The following is a 13951-nucleotide window of genomic DNA, read 5'->3' as shown; positions in this document are numbered from 1 at the left end:
TATTTTGGACATTGCATATAAATGGAATTTCCTCACTGGCTGTTTTCACTAAGCATCATGTTTTCAAGGTTCATCCGGGTTGCAGCATGAATCAGTACTTTATTCATTTTTATGTATGAAGAATATTCTGTGGACAGACCACATTTTACTTTATTTTCTAATTCAACAGTGAAACCTGGGGTGGGCTCCGTCTGGGGGATGAGGAAAGGAGGGAGGAGACCCCTTTGACTGGCAGGAAGTACTGTGAGGTGTGGGGAGAAGAGCCAGGATTGGCACACTGGGGAGTATAGGACTGCATTTACATGGTGCAGACAATGCTAATGGAGGCCACTTGTAGGACTGTCGACTGGGTAGCAGATTGCTTCGAAAGTTTCATTTGTGGAAAAGGAAAAACAGTTGTTTATGAGGAGGGGGAGATGACACAAGGATGCGAAGGGAATCTCTGGGGGTGGAGAACCTGGTTTTCAGTGGCACCAATTTTCTAGGAGCAACCACGGCCCCTGGAGACCTGCCCATCTGTCCACCAGAGGCTGGGTCTATCGGGGAGCATGCTCAGGAAGGGGCTAGTGCTAGGGGGAGGACATGTGCCCATTGCTTATAGGGAAAGGGGCGCCTCCCTTTAGGGTAGGCAAATACAGTAGTTGCAAACTTCTATTTATAAAAAAGGTGTGCCGAGGGGGAGGGCAAACATTTACATTTCCTCAACGTCGCACCCCAGCTGTTCCTTAACTAGCAGGCCTCCTAGGTTTCCCCGAGCGGATGTGGGGACCGAACCGCGGGGATAGGTGGTCCCCTAGCCAGCCTAGGGGGGCGGGGCAGCCCCAGCTGCACCGCAGTGTTCGCGGCGGGCGTGGCGCTGCCCCGGGCGGAGGGCGGAGCCGAAGCCCGCGCCCGCCCCCGCCCCCGCCCCATAGCCCCGCCAGCCTCGTCAACCCGGCACGCGCACCGTGCGCGTATTCGAGGCTGGCGGCGGCGGCGAGCGCGGGCTGCGCGTGCGCGCTGCGGCGGGGCGAGGGGCGGCGCGGGCGGGAGTCTGTCAGTGACAGCGGGAGGGGGCGGGGAGGGGGTCGGAGACGGCGGCTCTTCCGACATGAGGCAGCGGCACCGTGGGGCTCGGCAGTGGCGGTGGCCGCGGCCGCGGCGGCATCTCTAGCTCCCTTAGGAGGCTGTCCGGGCCGGCGTCCCGAGGCGGCGTCGCGGGAGCGGGCTCTGCGGCAGTGCCGCGCACGGGCCGCCGGCTGAGGGGCCCGCGCCCTGCCTTCGGTGCCGGGCGGCTCCCGGGCCCTGGGCACCCCTGCTCGTTGGGTCGGCCTCGGGAGCGGGCGGGAGGGGCTGGCAGTAGCCCTCTCTAGACGGGTCGCACTGACGGGGGCGGCCGAAGCGCCGCGGGCTCCGCAAACTCGCTGCCCGCCTCCCGCGGGGCCGCCGAGCGCGGGGCGGGACAGAGGGGTCTGGCCGGCGGCCTGACGCAGTGAAGGCGCCGCGCTCTGCGCAGCATGAGGGGCCGGCCGCCACCGCCCGGAGAGCCAGAGCGGCCGGCGGCGTGAGAGTGCTCGGGGCCGGACTCCCCTCCGCCGCCGCGGTGGGCACAGCAGGCGAGTGTGAGCGAGGGGACACGCCGCGGGCTCGGGCGGTGCCGCGGGCTCGGTGGACGCCGCCTTGCGGACCCTGGGCTTTCCGGCCCGCACCGGGTGGCTGGGGTCGGCCTCGAGGTGGGACGGTGGAAGCGCTGATTAGACATTACCACAGTTTTGTAAGCATATGGTGCCTTTGCAAGTAGACCGCTGGGGCCGCCACTTAGGAAATGGATAGAGGTGGTGGCCTTCAGGTGCGTGTACCTGGATGGGCACAAAACCAGTCTAACTCTGCTTGTCCCACTGACAGGTAGCGGTGATCCCGGCCGGGGGCGGCTGCGAGCGCGCGGCAACATGGCTTCCCCGCCCCACCAGCAGCTGCTGCAGCACCACAGCACCGAAGTGAGTTGTGACTCCAGCGGAGACAGCAACAGCGTGAGGGTCAAAATCAACCCCAAGCAGCTGTCGTCCAACAGTCATCCCAAACACTGCAAGTACAGCATCTCCTCCAGTTGTAGCAGCTCCGGGGACTCAGGGGGTGTTCCCAGGAGAGTGGGCGCCGGAGGCCGCCTGCGCAGGCAGAAGAAGCTGCCCCAGCTGTTCGAGAGGGCCTCCAGCCGGTGGTGGGACCCCAAGTTCGACTCGGTGAACCTAGAGGAGGCTTGTCTGGAGCGCTGCTTCCCGCAAACCCAGCGCCGCTTCCGGTATGCGCTGTTCTACATTGGCTTTGCCTGCCTGCTCTGGAGCATCTATTTTGGGGTCCACATGAGATCCAAACTGATTGTCATGGCAGCCCCCGCTCTGTGCTTCCTCGTGGTGTGTGTGGGCTTTTTCCTGTTTACCTTCACCAAGCTGTATGCCCGACATTATGTGTGGACCTCGCTGGTTTTCACCCTCCTGGTGTTCACTCTGACCCTGGCAGCCCAGTTTCAGGTTCTGACGCCTCTCTCAGGACGTGTTGACAGCTCCAATCATACTCCCGCAGCTAAGTCCACAGACACTTGCTTATCTCAAGTGGGGAGCTTTTCCATGTGCATTGAAGTGCTCTTTTTGCTCTACACCGTCATGCACTTACCTTTGTACTTGAGCTTGTTTTTGGGAGTGGCATATTCTGTTCTTTTTGAGACCTTTGGCTATCATTTCCAAGATGAAGACTGTTTCCCCTCACCGGAAGCAGGGCCCCAGCACTGGGAGCTGCTGAGCCGAGCCCTACTCCATGTCTGCATTCATGCCATTGGCATCCACCTCTTCATCATGTCCCAGGTGAGATCCAGGAGCACCTTCCTCAAGGTGGGACAGTCAATTATGCATGGGAAGGATCTGGAAGTGGAAAAAGCCCTGAAAGAGAGGATGATTCATTCTGTGATGCCAAGAATCATAGCTGATGACTTGATGAAACAGGGGGATGAGGAGAGTGAGAATTCTGTGAAAAGGCATGCTACCTCCAGCCCCAAGAACAGGAAGAAAAAATCTTCCATACAGAAAGCCCCTATAGCATTCCGCCCATTTAAGATGCAGCAGATTGAAGAGGTCAGTATTTTATTTGCAGACATTGTGGGCTTCACCAAGATGAGTGCCAACAAGTCTGCTCATGCTCTGGTGGGTCTCCTCAATGATCTGTTTGGTCGCTTTGACCGGTTGTGTGAAGAGACCAAGTGTGAGAAAATCAGCACCCTGGGAGACTGCTACTACTGTGTGGCAGGGTGCCCCGAGCCCCGGACTGACCATGCCTACTGCTGCATCGAAATGGGCTTGGGCATGATAAAAGCCATCGAGCACTTCTGCCAGGAGAAGAAAGAAATGGTGAACATGCGTGTTGGGGTTCACACGGGGACTGTCTTGTGTGGCATCTTGGGCATGAGGAGGTTTAAATTCGACGTTTGGTCCAATGACGTGAACCTGGCCAATCTCATGGAGCAGCTGGGAGTGGCTGGCAAGGTTCACATTTCTGAGGCCACTGCAAAATACCTAGATGATCGGTATGAAATGGAGGATGGGAGAGTTACTGAACGCCTAGGCCAGAGCGTTGTTGTTGACCAGTTGAAAGGTACGTGTGTTTCTTTGCCTAGTCATTTCCCTCCCTAATCCTGTTTGTGTTTAAAAAAAACACAAACCAATCTCTTCCCAGCATCAGTATCTGTCTCTGGATACCTTACTGTGGGGGCATCTCAGAGCCAGTAGGACTTTTCCTCCAATGAGTCAAATATCACAGGTCTGTTCACACTGTGGCAGTGCTGACCTAGGTGAGACCATAGAAGGAAGTAGAACTTTGAAAATGTTTCTCCTTGCCAGTTGGCTGTTAATATTTCTGAAATTCTGGGGGCTGGCCTGATGAATGTCAGGGTACCGAAGCGCTGCAGTCAGAACTTTGAAGCACTTTAAGAAGTTGCCTTTGCATTTCATTTGGTCACCCTTAAGTCCCATCAAAACGTTTTCTTGTGCCCTTTTTCAACAGTGTGGAGAATAAAACATTTCTCCTATCTAGGCCTCCCTTTGCTGGGACAAGGAAGTCAGCTCAGCCCTGTAGGACTCTGAAAATTAGATGGAATCATGTACCCCTAAGTGTACACTGCTTTTGCCTATGTCCCTTTTAAAATTTGCATTTTCAGCTTTCAATTTTATTTAACGATGCTTATCATGGATTTGTATCATCATGTAGACTGCAGTATTTTAGAATGTTGAACTTCTCAAACCACCAGGTGATTTGAAAGTGAGCAGTGCACTCAGAGCAATATTTAGACTCCCTACCTCCAGCCCCTCAGATTAGTATCTGGTCCCTTGTCCAAGTCTTAAGTTCCTTACTGCTATTCTTGATGTTTTCACTGGGCTTCTTTAATTTTATTATTTTAATATAGGACAAAATATTTGAAGTCTAGGAAGTGATATTTAAGTAAGTGGGAACAAAAGTAAGGGTTCTGAATAACACTTTTAAAAAATAGTCCTTATGTTTTACTAAAACCTTCCAGATTGAAGGAACATCTACTTAGTATGTAGAGAAAATCACATTGATTTTTAAAATCCTAAATTAGTAAAGCTATATTATATGTTTTATTGTGCCCACATGTTGCATAATTACAGTGAAAAGCCCCAGGAAAGGGAATCCTCAGAAGAACAGCTCAAATCAGAGATGGGAGAAGTAATCAGAGACAGTACATAGTTGAATTTGAAGGCCTGAATAGGTTGTCAGCCTTCAGACAATCCTATATGCTCAATTGATATTTTCTTTCTCTGCTTGTGATCAGAGTTCCCCACATCATTTACTTATTGGTTATCTGGTGAGGGTGCTTTATCCTTCTCCTGGTTTTTCTTTATTAGAACTTTATTAGAAGTTGTGTTTCTTGGGCAGTCCTGTAGGTAATTTTGCTAGGAGTTGAATAATGATGTAGTAGAAGAACATTTTCACCTGATAATTACCTCTACCTAGAGTTTTAAATGCTACATTGATGAGGTCAGAAACTACACTTCTGCAGTTCTCTTGAGAGATTCTTCCATGACAAGTGTTTTTCCCTGTAGGAGAGTGGTTCTTGCTCTTGACTCTGAAGGCGCCAGTGGAGGAGAGTGCAGATGTAATTACTGCTAGACATTTTGGCATCTTTAGGCTCTGTCCTCAAATAGTGGGGATTCCAGAGAATGGAGCTGTGCTATACTATGTAAAATTAAGTATGACAATGATAGCAGTTCTGTCAGTGATACTTTGAACAGGGTATTACTTGAATTTCAAAAATAAAAACAGATGTAATCATTAAGTATTAATTAAGTAATCATTAAGTCTGGAAATTGCCAAGTCTTTGAATTTTTGGCAGTACCTAAATTAACAAAAAATTTTTGTTAATTTATGGGTAATTTTATTTTCAATTTATGGACCAAGGGTCTAAAGACGCAGGCAAAAAAAATCTAGAATGGGTTTGTTGATTTTTTTAAAAACTTAAAATAGTATATGGAAGTTTGGTAAATTCCCCTTTTCTCTAAATTGTGTGTATTATGTATTTATATGGAAAAGTTTTAGTACTGGATGGAAGGGAGGGAAAGACAAAGCATAGCTAAACCAGTGATTTCTTTACATGGCTAAACCAGTGATTTCTTTAACTGTTTCCCTGAGACCATGAATTTTGCTGTATTCAGCTTATTTTGAAAATCTTTGTGGACAGGACTCCACTAATAGAGGATGTCTACACAACTTCCTGCCCCTTTTGAAATTGCACAGTTCGATTCTCCAGACGTTCAAATCTGCCAAATTGAGATGATCACATGGCGTATAGAAAACACTTTTCATACGTAGGATTAAGGTTATATATGTAAGATTTCTTTTAGCCTGTCTTTGGATTTGTGGTAGATTTTTTTTTTTTTTAACACAATGTTGGGCATTAGCCTTTCCCTCTCATCCCCTTTTCAGAATATGGGGTTAAAAATACTTAGTAGAGGGCTCTGTAGAAATGAACTTGGGTAGAGTAAACTGGGGATTCCAGAACTAGCCTGGCAGCATGAAAGGAAGCTACTCCTCTATTTTATTCGAACAGGCTTTGTGGGAGTGGACTTTCATTATTTATGTACATTCACTCACTCCTTGGAAATCTTTATTGCTCTTATAATGCACCTGGCCCTGAGGATGCACAGATGGAGTCATGACAGTTCCTCACCTCCTTGAGCTCACAGTTATAAATGTTATAGAGTATGTAGCGTCAGGAACACTTTAGGGAGGTACATGAACTTGGGGTGAGTTTTGAAATTGAGCAGTGGCTCTCCAGGTAGATAGAAGCAGAACATTTGGTGCAGTGGGAATAGTATGGGCAAAGGTTTGAGGTTGTGTTTCTTGGTGGCTTGGACAATTTGTAAGTAGTTCATTAGGACAAGGAAGGTTGTGGGTCACTTGGGAAGGAGTTTGGATTCAGTCCTATAGGTAATGGGGAGCCACTGATAGGTTTTATGCAGGAGGCTTAAGTGATCTGATTGCTATTTTAGAAAGCTTACTCTTTCAGTTCCAGGGACTGTATTAGAAGGGTATGAGACTGGAAATTAGTGAGCTGTTTCAGTAAATCCCAGGCAGGACTGATGGTAGCTTGAACCAGGGTAACAATAGTGGCGATGGATATGATGGGAGAGATATGAGAGTAGTAAGATCAACTTGAAGACTTGGAGCCTGATTTAAACAGACAACTCGGGGAGGCAAGGGGCTTGATGGTTTGAATGGGAAATGGCATTTCAAGTTTCTGGAATTGACCTGGGGACAGTTTTGAGTCAGGAATGGGTGAGAGGCCTTTGAAGTTTCTATGGTATGGTGGAGAATGCAGGACTGAGTTGCAGAATATGACAGGCTAGGAACCCCTGGCTTGTTCATTCATTCATTCAACAAATAATTTATTTTGTGCTGGGCACAGTTCTAGGTGCTGGGTATACAGCAGTGAACACAGCAGACAAAAATTCCTGCCTTTTGATTGTTCCTCTCTAATACTGCAGTCAGACAGTAAACAAATAAATAAAATATAAAGTTTGTTTTATGTTAAGTTCTAAGGAGAAAATATAAAGCAGGAAGAATGATATGGAATATGTGTTTGTGTGTGTGTATGTAATTTTAGATAGGGTGGCCAATCACTGAGAGAGAAGGTAGAAAGAATTTTCAGCAAAGGACTAGGAATTTGGAAATTATCCCAAAAGTGAGGAGCAGTTATAATTAAAGACAGGGAGAAATAGTATGATTTGAGTGATGGGAGGAGGGTCCTTCCACACCATTTGGGATAAACCACTGGACCCTGTTCTATTCTGCCTTGGGCCACAAGCAAAAAGATGATGTGTTTGTCTAGAACTTTTGGTTTTTCTTATTATAGGTCGAGTCACAAAGACAGAAGGTAAAACTGTCAGAGAATGCTTATAGGCATCTTATTTCTCCCCTCTTAAATATTAGGAAGATAAAGCAAACGTGCTCAGTCACTCTACCCACAATCATGGTTTTAAGAAGAAGTGAGAGTTTTTTGAAAACAGGAAGGGAACTGTCTAGCATGCTCTGCTGAGGTAAGAGAGGCTCATTCCCTTGGAATAGGCTGGAAGGTCAAGCCCCCCTTCCCCAAAGGTTGATGGTGGTGGCAGCAATAGTAGAACCAGAGGGTGGAAGCTGGGACAGGACAGATTTGAGAAGGTGTTGGAATTCTGGGACTGTAATGATCAAGAGTAGCCTTGACTGGTTTATGAGTCTTTTTCATAAGCCAGTGGTTCTTAAACTTTTTGGTCCCAGGACCCCTTTATACTTCTAAAAATTATTATGGAAGCTAAAGAACTTGTGTTTATGTAAGTTATACATTGATATTTACCTTATTAGAAATTGAAACAGAAGATTCAAAAATCTTTCCTTGATTCATTAAAAAATAATAAGCCCATTGTATCCATTGCATGTTAATATAAATATTTTTATAAAAATAACATTAAAATATTCTTAAAGGTATGTGTGCTTTTATTTTATTACTAGAGGCCCAGCCCACGTGAAATCATGTGCGGCTGCCCCGCCCATTGCCACCCTGCCCTGCCCTTCCTGCCCTGTGAGAGCCTACTTGGTTGGTTGTGAGGGCGTTACGGCCATGGGCCTTTTATATAAGAGATTTTTTGTTAATCCTCACCCAAGGATATTTTTCCATTGATTTTTTGAGAGAGTGGAAGGAAGGGGGAGAGACAGAGAGAGAAAAACATCAATGTCAGAGAGATACATTGATTGATTGTCTCCTGCATCAGTTCCAACTAGGGCCAGGGATCGAGCCTGCAACCAAGGTATGTGCCCTTGGCAGGAATCGACTCCAGGATCCTTCAGTACGCAGGCTGACACTCTATCTACCAAGCCAAACCGGCTAAGGCAAAAAAAATATTTTCATAAACAAAGAAATTTGGTGAGAAGAGTGGCACTATTTGACTTTTCTGCAAATCTCTTTAATGTCTGTATTAATCAAAGACTGGATTTTTTAAAAACTGTGGTAAAATACACATAAAATTTATTATTTTAGCCATTTTAAAATGTGTCAGCTAGATTTTTTTTAGCTTCTTTGGCATTGCTGTAAGATGTTGATGAATGTGTAGAAAATTTGGCTTTACTTTGATGTAGAGGTAGTTGGAAAATGGAGGAACATTTTAATAGCCTTTTTAGATAACGGTGGATATTTTTCTTAGATACCAAACTAACACCCAACAGACAAGTGGTAGTTTCTTAAGGGTTACTTGCAATATAAATCTGAAATCCTATTAATCAATTTCTTTATATGATATTAAAAGCCTATTGGATTCTTGAAGTATGAATCGTTATCCAGGTGTGATTTTGTAACATCATGCATTGGTTATTTGGAAAATATTGGTATTTTGTTATACAGGTCTTCCCAATGTTGACATAAGCAAAGTCTTTAATATTGGGAAGATGTCAACTTCACAGTGGCAGATAAGAGTTTTCCAGAATTCTTGTTTTCACTTGAAAGTTTGAATTTTATCATTGGCAACAAATACCGTCAGTTGTTTTTCTTGAAGTGGCAGACTCATTTTGTTCATTTTTCAGAAACAGTCTGCCAAGTACTCATCTAAATGACCATAATTTGTCTGTAGGTCAAGTATAAAGAATATTCTACCAAAAAAGCAGCTAGTTCAGCTTGTAACCCAAACAGTTGCATGGATGCTTTTTTTGACAATCATGGTACATCTGAGTGCAATAGAAGTGCTATAGTCACTTTTTTCCATTTGTCACACAGATTATGAAAAAGACATGCATTCAGCGTTGAGTTTTAACACTATTATTCATTTTTACTGCTTCCTCAAAGGACATTCTTAAATGAAACTGACTTGTTTTTCTTTTGCAAGTATGTGGTGGTAAAAACACAATGATGACAAGTACAGTTTGGTGCCATTGCTTTGATTCAGGCATCAGCAGTTTTACCCGTGATTACTTTTGTACCGTCATTGCCAATGTCAACACTGCAAAAGGCAAATAACATCATAGCATCATTATGGAAAAAGTTTTGACTTCACAGACACCTTGCAGAGGTCTCAGAGACCCCTAGGGGGCTACAGACCACACCTTGAGAAGTGCTACCCAAACACACATTCTCAAGTAGATGGAACAACTCAGACTGGAATTATGATAGACATATCACATTTATTGTAGAAGTAGCTGGTGACTTTAGTTTATACATATACTTTTTCTAAAAAAAAAAAAATCCTTTTATCCTTTTGTGATTCTGCCAAATATTTGTTGCTGGTGTTTAGGGTTCATGATGAAAACTATCAACTTGGTTCTTTTAATTTATTTTTGCAGGGCTCACCCTTTGGTGGTTGGGTATATGGAATTTGGTTTCTGATACATTTGGACTTAATTCTGAGTTCTGTGATTTCTGAGCCATGGGACATTGGACACACTATATAGAGACTCTCCAGTTTATAGGAATGACAGTACCTCTGTCACAGGGTTATTGGGAGAATCAAATGAGATGATTCAAGTAAAACACTTGTTAGCATAGTGACTTGATCACAACAGCTGTTCAGTAAATAATAACCAACTCTCTAGCTGGTGAGTCACATTTTGTACTGCACTCAAGGGTGTTTCTTTTTTCCTACATTCTATTTGTTGCACATCTTGTATAATTTGGGACTGAAACTCAGAACACAGCAGGGACTGTGATTGTGTCAGTTTCTCAAATTAAAAAGGGCAAGTGTCCAAAATACAAAAACACTGATAGCTTGCCCTGGATAAACTGTAGTTGCCAAATTTGGCAGCTTCTTTATTGAAAACCCCAGGGAGTTCAGGCACTATTGTTCTTGGGCTGATTCTGGTCCCCAGGGCTTAGAGGTACTTAACGTGATGTGACCCCCTTGATAGTTGACAAATTATAAGGAAATCTTCATCTTTGAAATTCTGGAGATATTGGCTGAGTTTTGAACTTGAGCAATTATTGAGCTCTCCTGTTTTCTACTGTAAATTCATTTACTTATTTAACAAATATCAAATGAGTTTCTACTATTTACAAAGCCTGGACTAGGTTCTGGAAATAGAGCTCTCTGGCCTCTTGGAGCCTACAGCCTAGAAGGGGAAGTAGGCATTAATCAAATAACCACCTAAACAAATATGTACTAGATTTGCTTATCGTATTACAAATAGGGTTGGGAGGTAAGGACACTTACCATCTCCATTTTATACAGTAGGGAACTGAAGCACAGAGAAGTACTTTGGGATGGTTACACAACTAGAAAGAGCTGCTAAGTGGTGGAGCTGGTACAAAATGACATTACTTGAGGACCTGCTGTACTATATGGTTCCCCATTATCTGTGATTTCGCTTTCCCTTGTTTCAGTTATCTATGGTCAGTTGCAGTCCAAAAGTATTAAATGGAAAATTCCAGAAATAAACAATTCATAAGTTTTAAATTGTGCGCTGTTCTTAGTAGCATAATGAAATCTCACACCATCCCACTCCATCCCACTGGGAATGTGAATCATCCCTTTGTCTAGCATATTCATGCTATATAACTATGACCTATTAGTCATTTAGTAGCTATCTAGGTTATCAGATCAATTGTCATCGTATCACAGTGCTTGTGACCAAGTAACCCTTATTTTACTTAATAATGGCCCCCAAACTATTCACATAATTAAAAAAATTTTTAAAATATATTTTTATTGATTTCAGAGAGGAAGGGATGAGGGGAGAGAGATAGAAACATCAATGATGAGAGAGAATCATTGATCGGCTGCCTCTTGCACACCCCCTACTGGGGATGGAGCCCATAACCCAGGCATGTGCCCTTGTCTGCAATCAAACCCGGGACCCTTCAGTCCCAAGGCCGACGCTCTATCCACTGAGCCAAACCAGCTAGGGCTGTTCACATAATTTTTATAACAGTGTATTGTTGCAATTGTTCTATTTTATTATTAGCTATTGTTAATCTCTTATTGTGTCTAATTTATAAATTAAACTTTATTATAAGTTTTAAATGTGTAAAAAAAAACATATAGTACAGCAGGTCCTCAAGTAATGTCATTTTGTTCAACATCTTTTATGCTGTAGAAACTTAACTTGTTTATATCAATTAGCCTATGGTAAAATTGGTTTCAACATTCGTCATTTTGCCTCAAGTCCTAGAACTTATCCATATCATTAAGTGAGGACTTATTATATATAGTTGACCCTTGAACAACTTGGGGGTTAGAGGCCTCCCTTGCAGTTCAAAATCCATAAATAACTACAGACCTCCTTTGTAGTAGTTGAAAATCTGTGAATAACTACAGCTGTCTGCTTACATGGATTCCCAACTATAAAGTTGACCTGTGAATATCAGTTTGAACTTCAAGGATCAATTGAAAAAAATCAGTGTATAAGTGGACCATGTAGTTCAAATCTGTGTTTTTCAAAGGTCAACCGGATATAAGGTTCAGTACTACTCAAGGTTTTAGACATCCACTGAGGTCGTATTTGAGGTCTTAGAACATATTTCCTGAGGATAAGGGGTGACTACTGTATTTAAACTCAAAGGACTGTGTTAGAAAACACTATTTCCCACTGCATAGAATACTAGTAATTGTAGGGATTAAAGGCGAAAATTATGTTAAGTACTTAGAAAAGTACTTGGCACATGTTACTCTTGAGATTAGATTCATGAACTAGTGTTATTGAAAGTGGGGACAATTAGCAGCAGCAACAACTATTCCTTTGTTTAGCTCTTTCCAGTTCAGAGTGTTTTCATGCACATTGTAATCTCAACCATTGTAAAATCTTAGGATCATGGGAACTGTGTTCAGAAGTTTATATTTTATTTACTTGGTTCTTTCCCTTTATATACTAGTTGTCAGACTGAGTCAGTTTCTTAACATCCTCTGAAGGTGACCAGTGACTTTTTTCAAGACTTAATATAAACTTTTGGATTTTAGCTTTTTGATATATTTCACTCCATTACAGATATCTTTTTTTTTTTTTTTTTTTTTTGATGATGATGATCAAATTGTTCCATCTTGGCCCTTGCTGGCATGGCTCAGTTGTTATAGTGTCGTCTGTGCACTGAAGGGTCTCTGGTTCTATTCCCAGTCAAGGGCACGTACCTGGGTTGCAGGTTCAATCCTTGGCCAGTTGGGGGGCTCGTGTGGGAGGCAACCAATCGATGTGTCTCTCTCACATTGACATTTCTCTCTCTCTCTTTCTCTCTCTCTCTCCCTCCCTCCCTCCTCCCATTCCCCTCCCCTCATCTTCCCTCCCTTCCACTCTGAAAATCAATGGAGAAATATCCTCAGGTGAGGATTAAAAAAAATTTTTGTTCTATCTTAGGTCCATGGGAATCCCTCCAGGTTGGCCCCTGAGTCCATTTCATACAGCCTGGTAGTCTTTAATAGCTTTCTTACTCATTTAGTAATGTTTTAAGGAGTTGAGAAATTATAGGTGTTAAAATCTCATTAATTCTGTTTTATATATTTATTCAGAGACTGAGCTAAAGTTTACCCTTTCCTTTTTTTGAAAAGAAAATAAATAGTCTATGCATATTTATATGAAGAATTAGCACCACAGACAAAACAGTTTGTGCCTCTTAAGCTTTTTGGAAGGTTTAATGTGCATTCTTACAACTGTTTCTTCTATGGAATTTTCTTACCAACACCTGTTTAGTGGCAAGTGCCTGTGAATGTTGGTAACTAGGGAAAAAGGACTATAAAATGAAAAAACTCCTAAACTGACAGGTAGGTTACCTGTTTGCAGACTAAGAGTACCCTCAGCCCAGCAAGCCCCATCCCCAAGGACAGTTCTGGAAGGTTCCAGAAGGCCTAACTCCAGAAATTTCATAGGAACCTTGCTCTGAATAGAGCTTCCTGGAATGATTGCTCTGTCACTCTCCTTTCTATCTTGTATAATGTGTATTTGACGTATTTTGTTTATGATCTGTCTCCACTCACTAGAATGTGTCTTGAGAGCAGGAATTTTTGCAAATTTTATTTATGGCTGTATTCCTAGCATCGGGAACATGGCCTAGCATATAGTAGATGCTCCATAATATTTGTGAGATGAATGAATGAATATTATAACTACTTGAGCTCCACATATGGACACTCCATTGTTTGTGAAACCACACTCCAGACATCTACACAGAACAAACCAGGAAGAAGGTAGAGAGCCGACAACTGGTTTTCTAGTAATGGTTGATTGGTTTGTTAAGTAGAGGCTATGGGCTGAACCTGGGAAGGATCTAGGGAAGGAGATAGAAAGAGCTGCAAATGCAGTGCCTGGAAATGTGAAATATAGGCCCATGTGTGCGTGAGAATGGATAGCCTCAGGACTAAGGGTCCCAGGGGCACTGCAGTGAAGGCTGTGGGGTAGGGCTGGAATTCAGGTAATTGAAAACCCAAGTGTTTGTTTAGGGCCTAGGAAATACAGTTTGAATTGC

At 43.6% G+C, this 13951-nt stretch overlaps 1 protein-coding gene across 2 annotated transcripts in view; it reads left to right on the top strand.

Moving 5' to 3' along the window:
• Positions 1-1038: 1038 nt before the first annotated feature.
• Positions 1039-13951, top strand: part of ADCY9 (adenylate cyclase 9) — a 138211-nt gene continuing 125298 nt past the window's right edge. The window contains exons 1-2 of one of the 2 annotated variants that reach the window (XM_080681314.1): positions 1039-1595; positions 1885-3621. In XM_080681314.1, the coding sequence (XP_080537440.1) occupies positions 1929-3621 (1693 nt within the window). In that variant the 5' untranslated portion in view covers positions 1039-1595; positions 1885-1928. Of the gene's footprint in view, positions 1602-1884; positions 3622-13951 lie in introns of both variants that reach the window. The other variant, XM_080681315.1, reaches the window with a different exon arrangement.

Source organism: Plecotus auritus (assembly GCF_963455305.1).
Source record: "Plecotus auritus genome assembly, chromosome: 7".
NCBI classification, from domain to species: domain Eukaryota; kingdom Metazoa; phylum Chordata; class Mammalia; order Chiroptera; family Vespertilionidae; genus Plecotus; species Plecotus auritus.
Note: the sequence above shows the minus strand (reverse complement) of the source record. Positions and strands in the feature narration are given on the sequence as shown.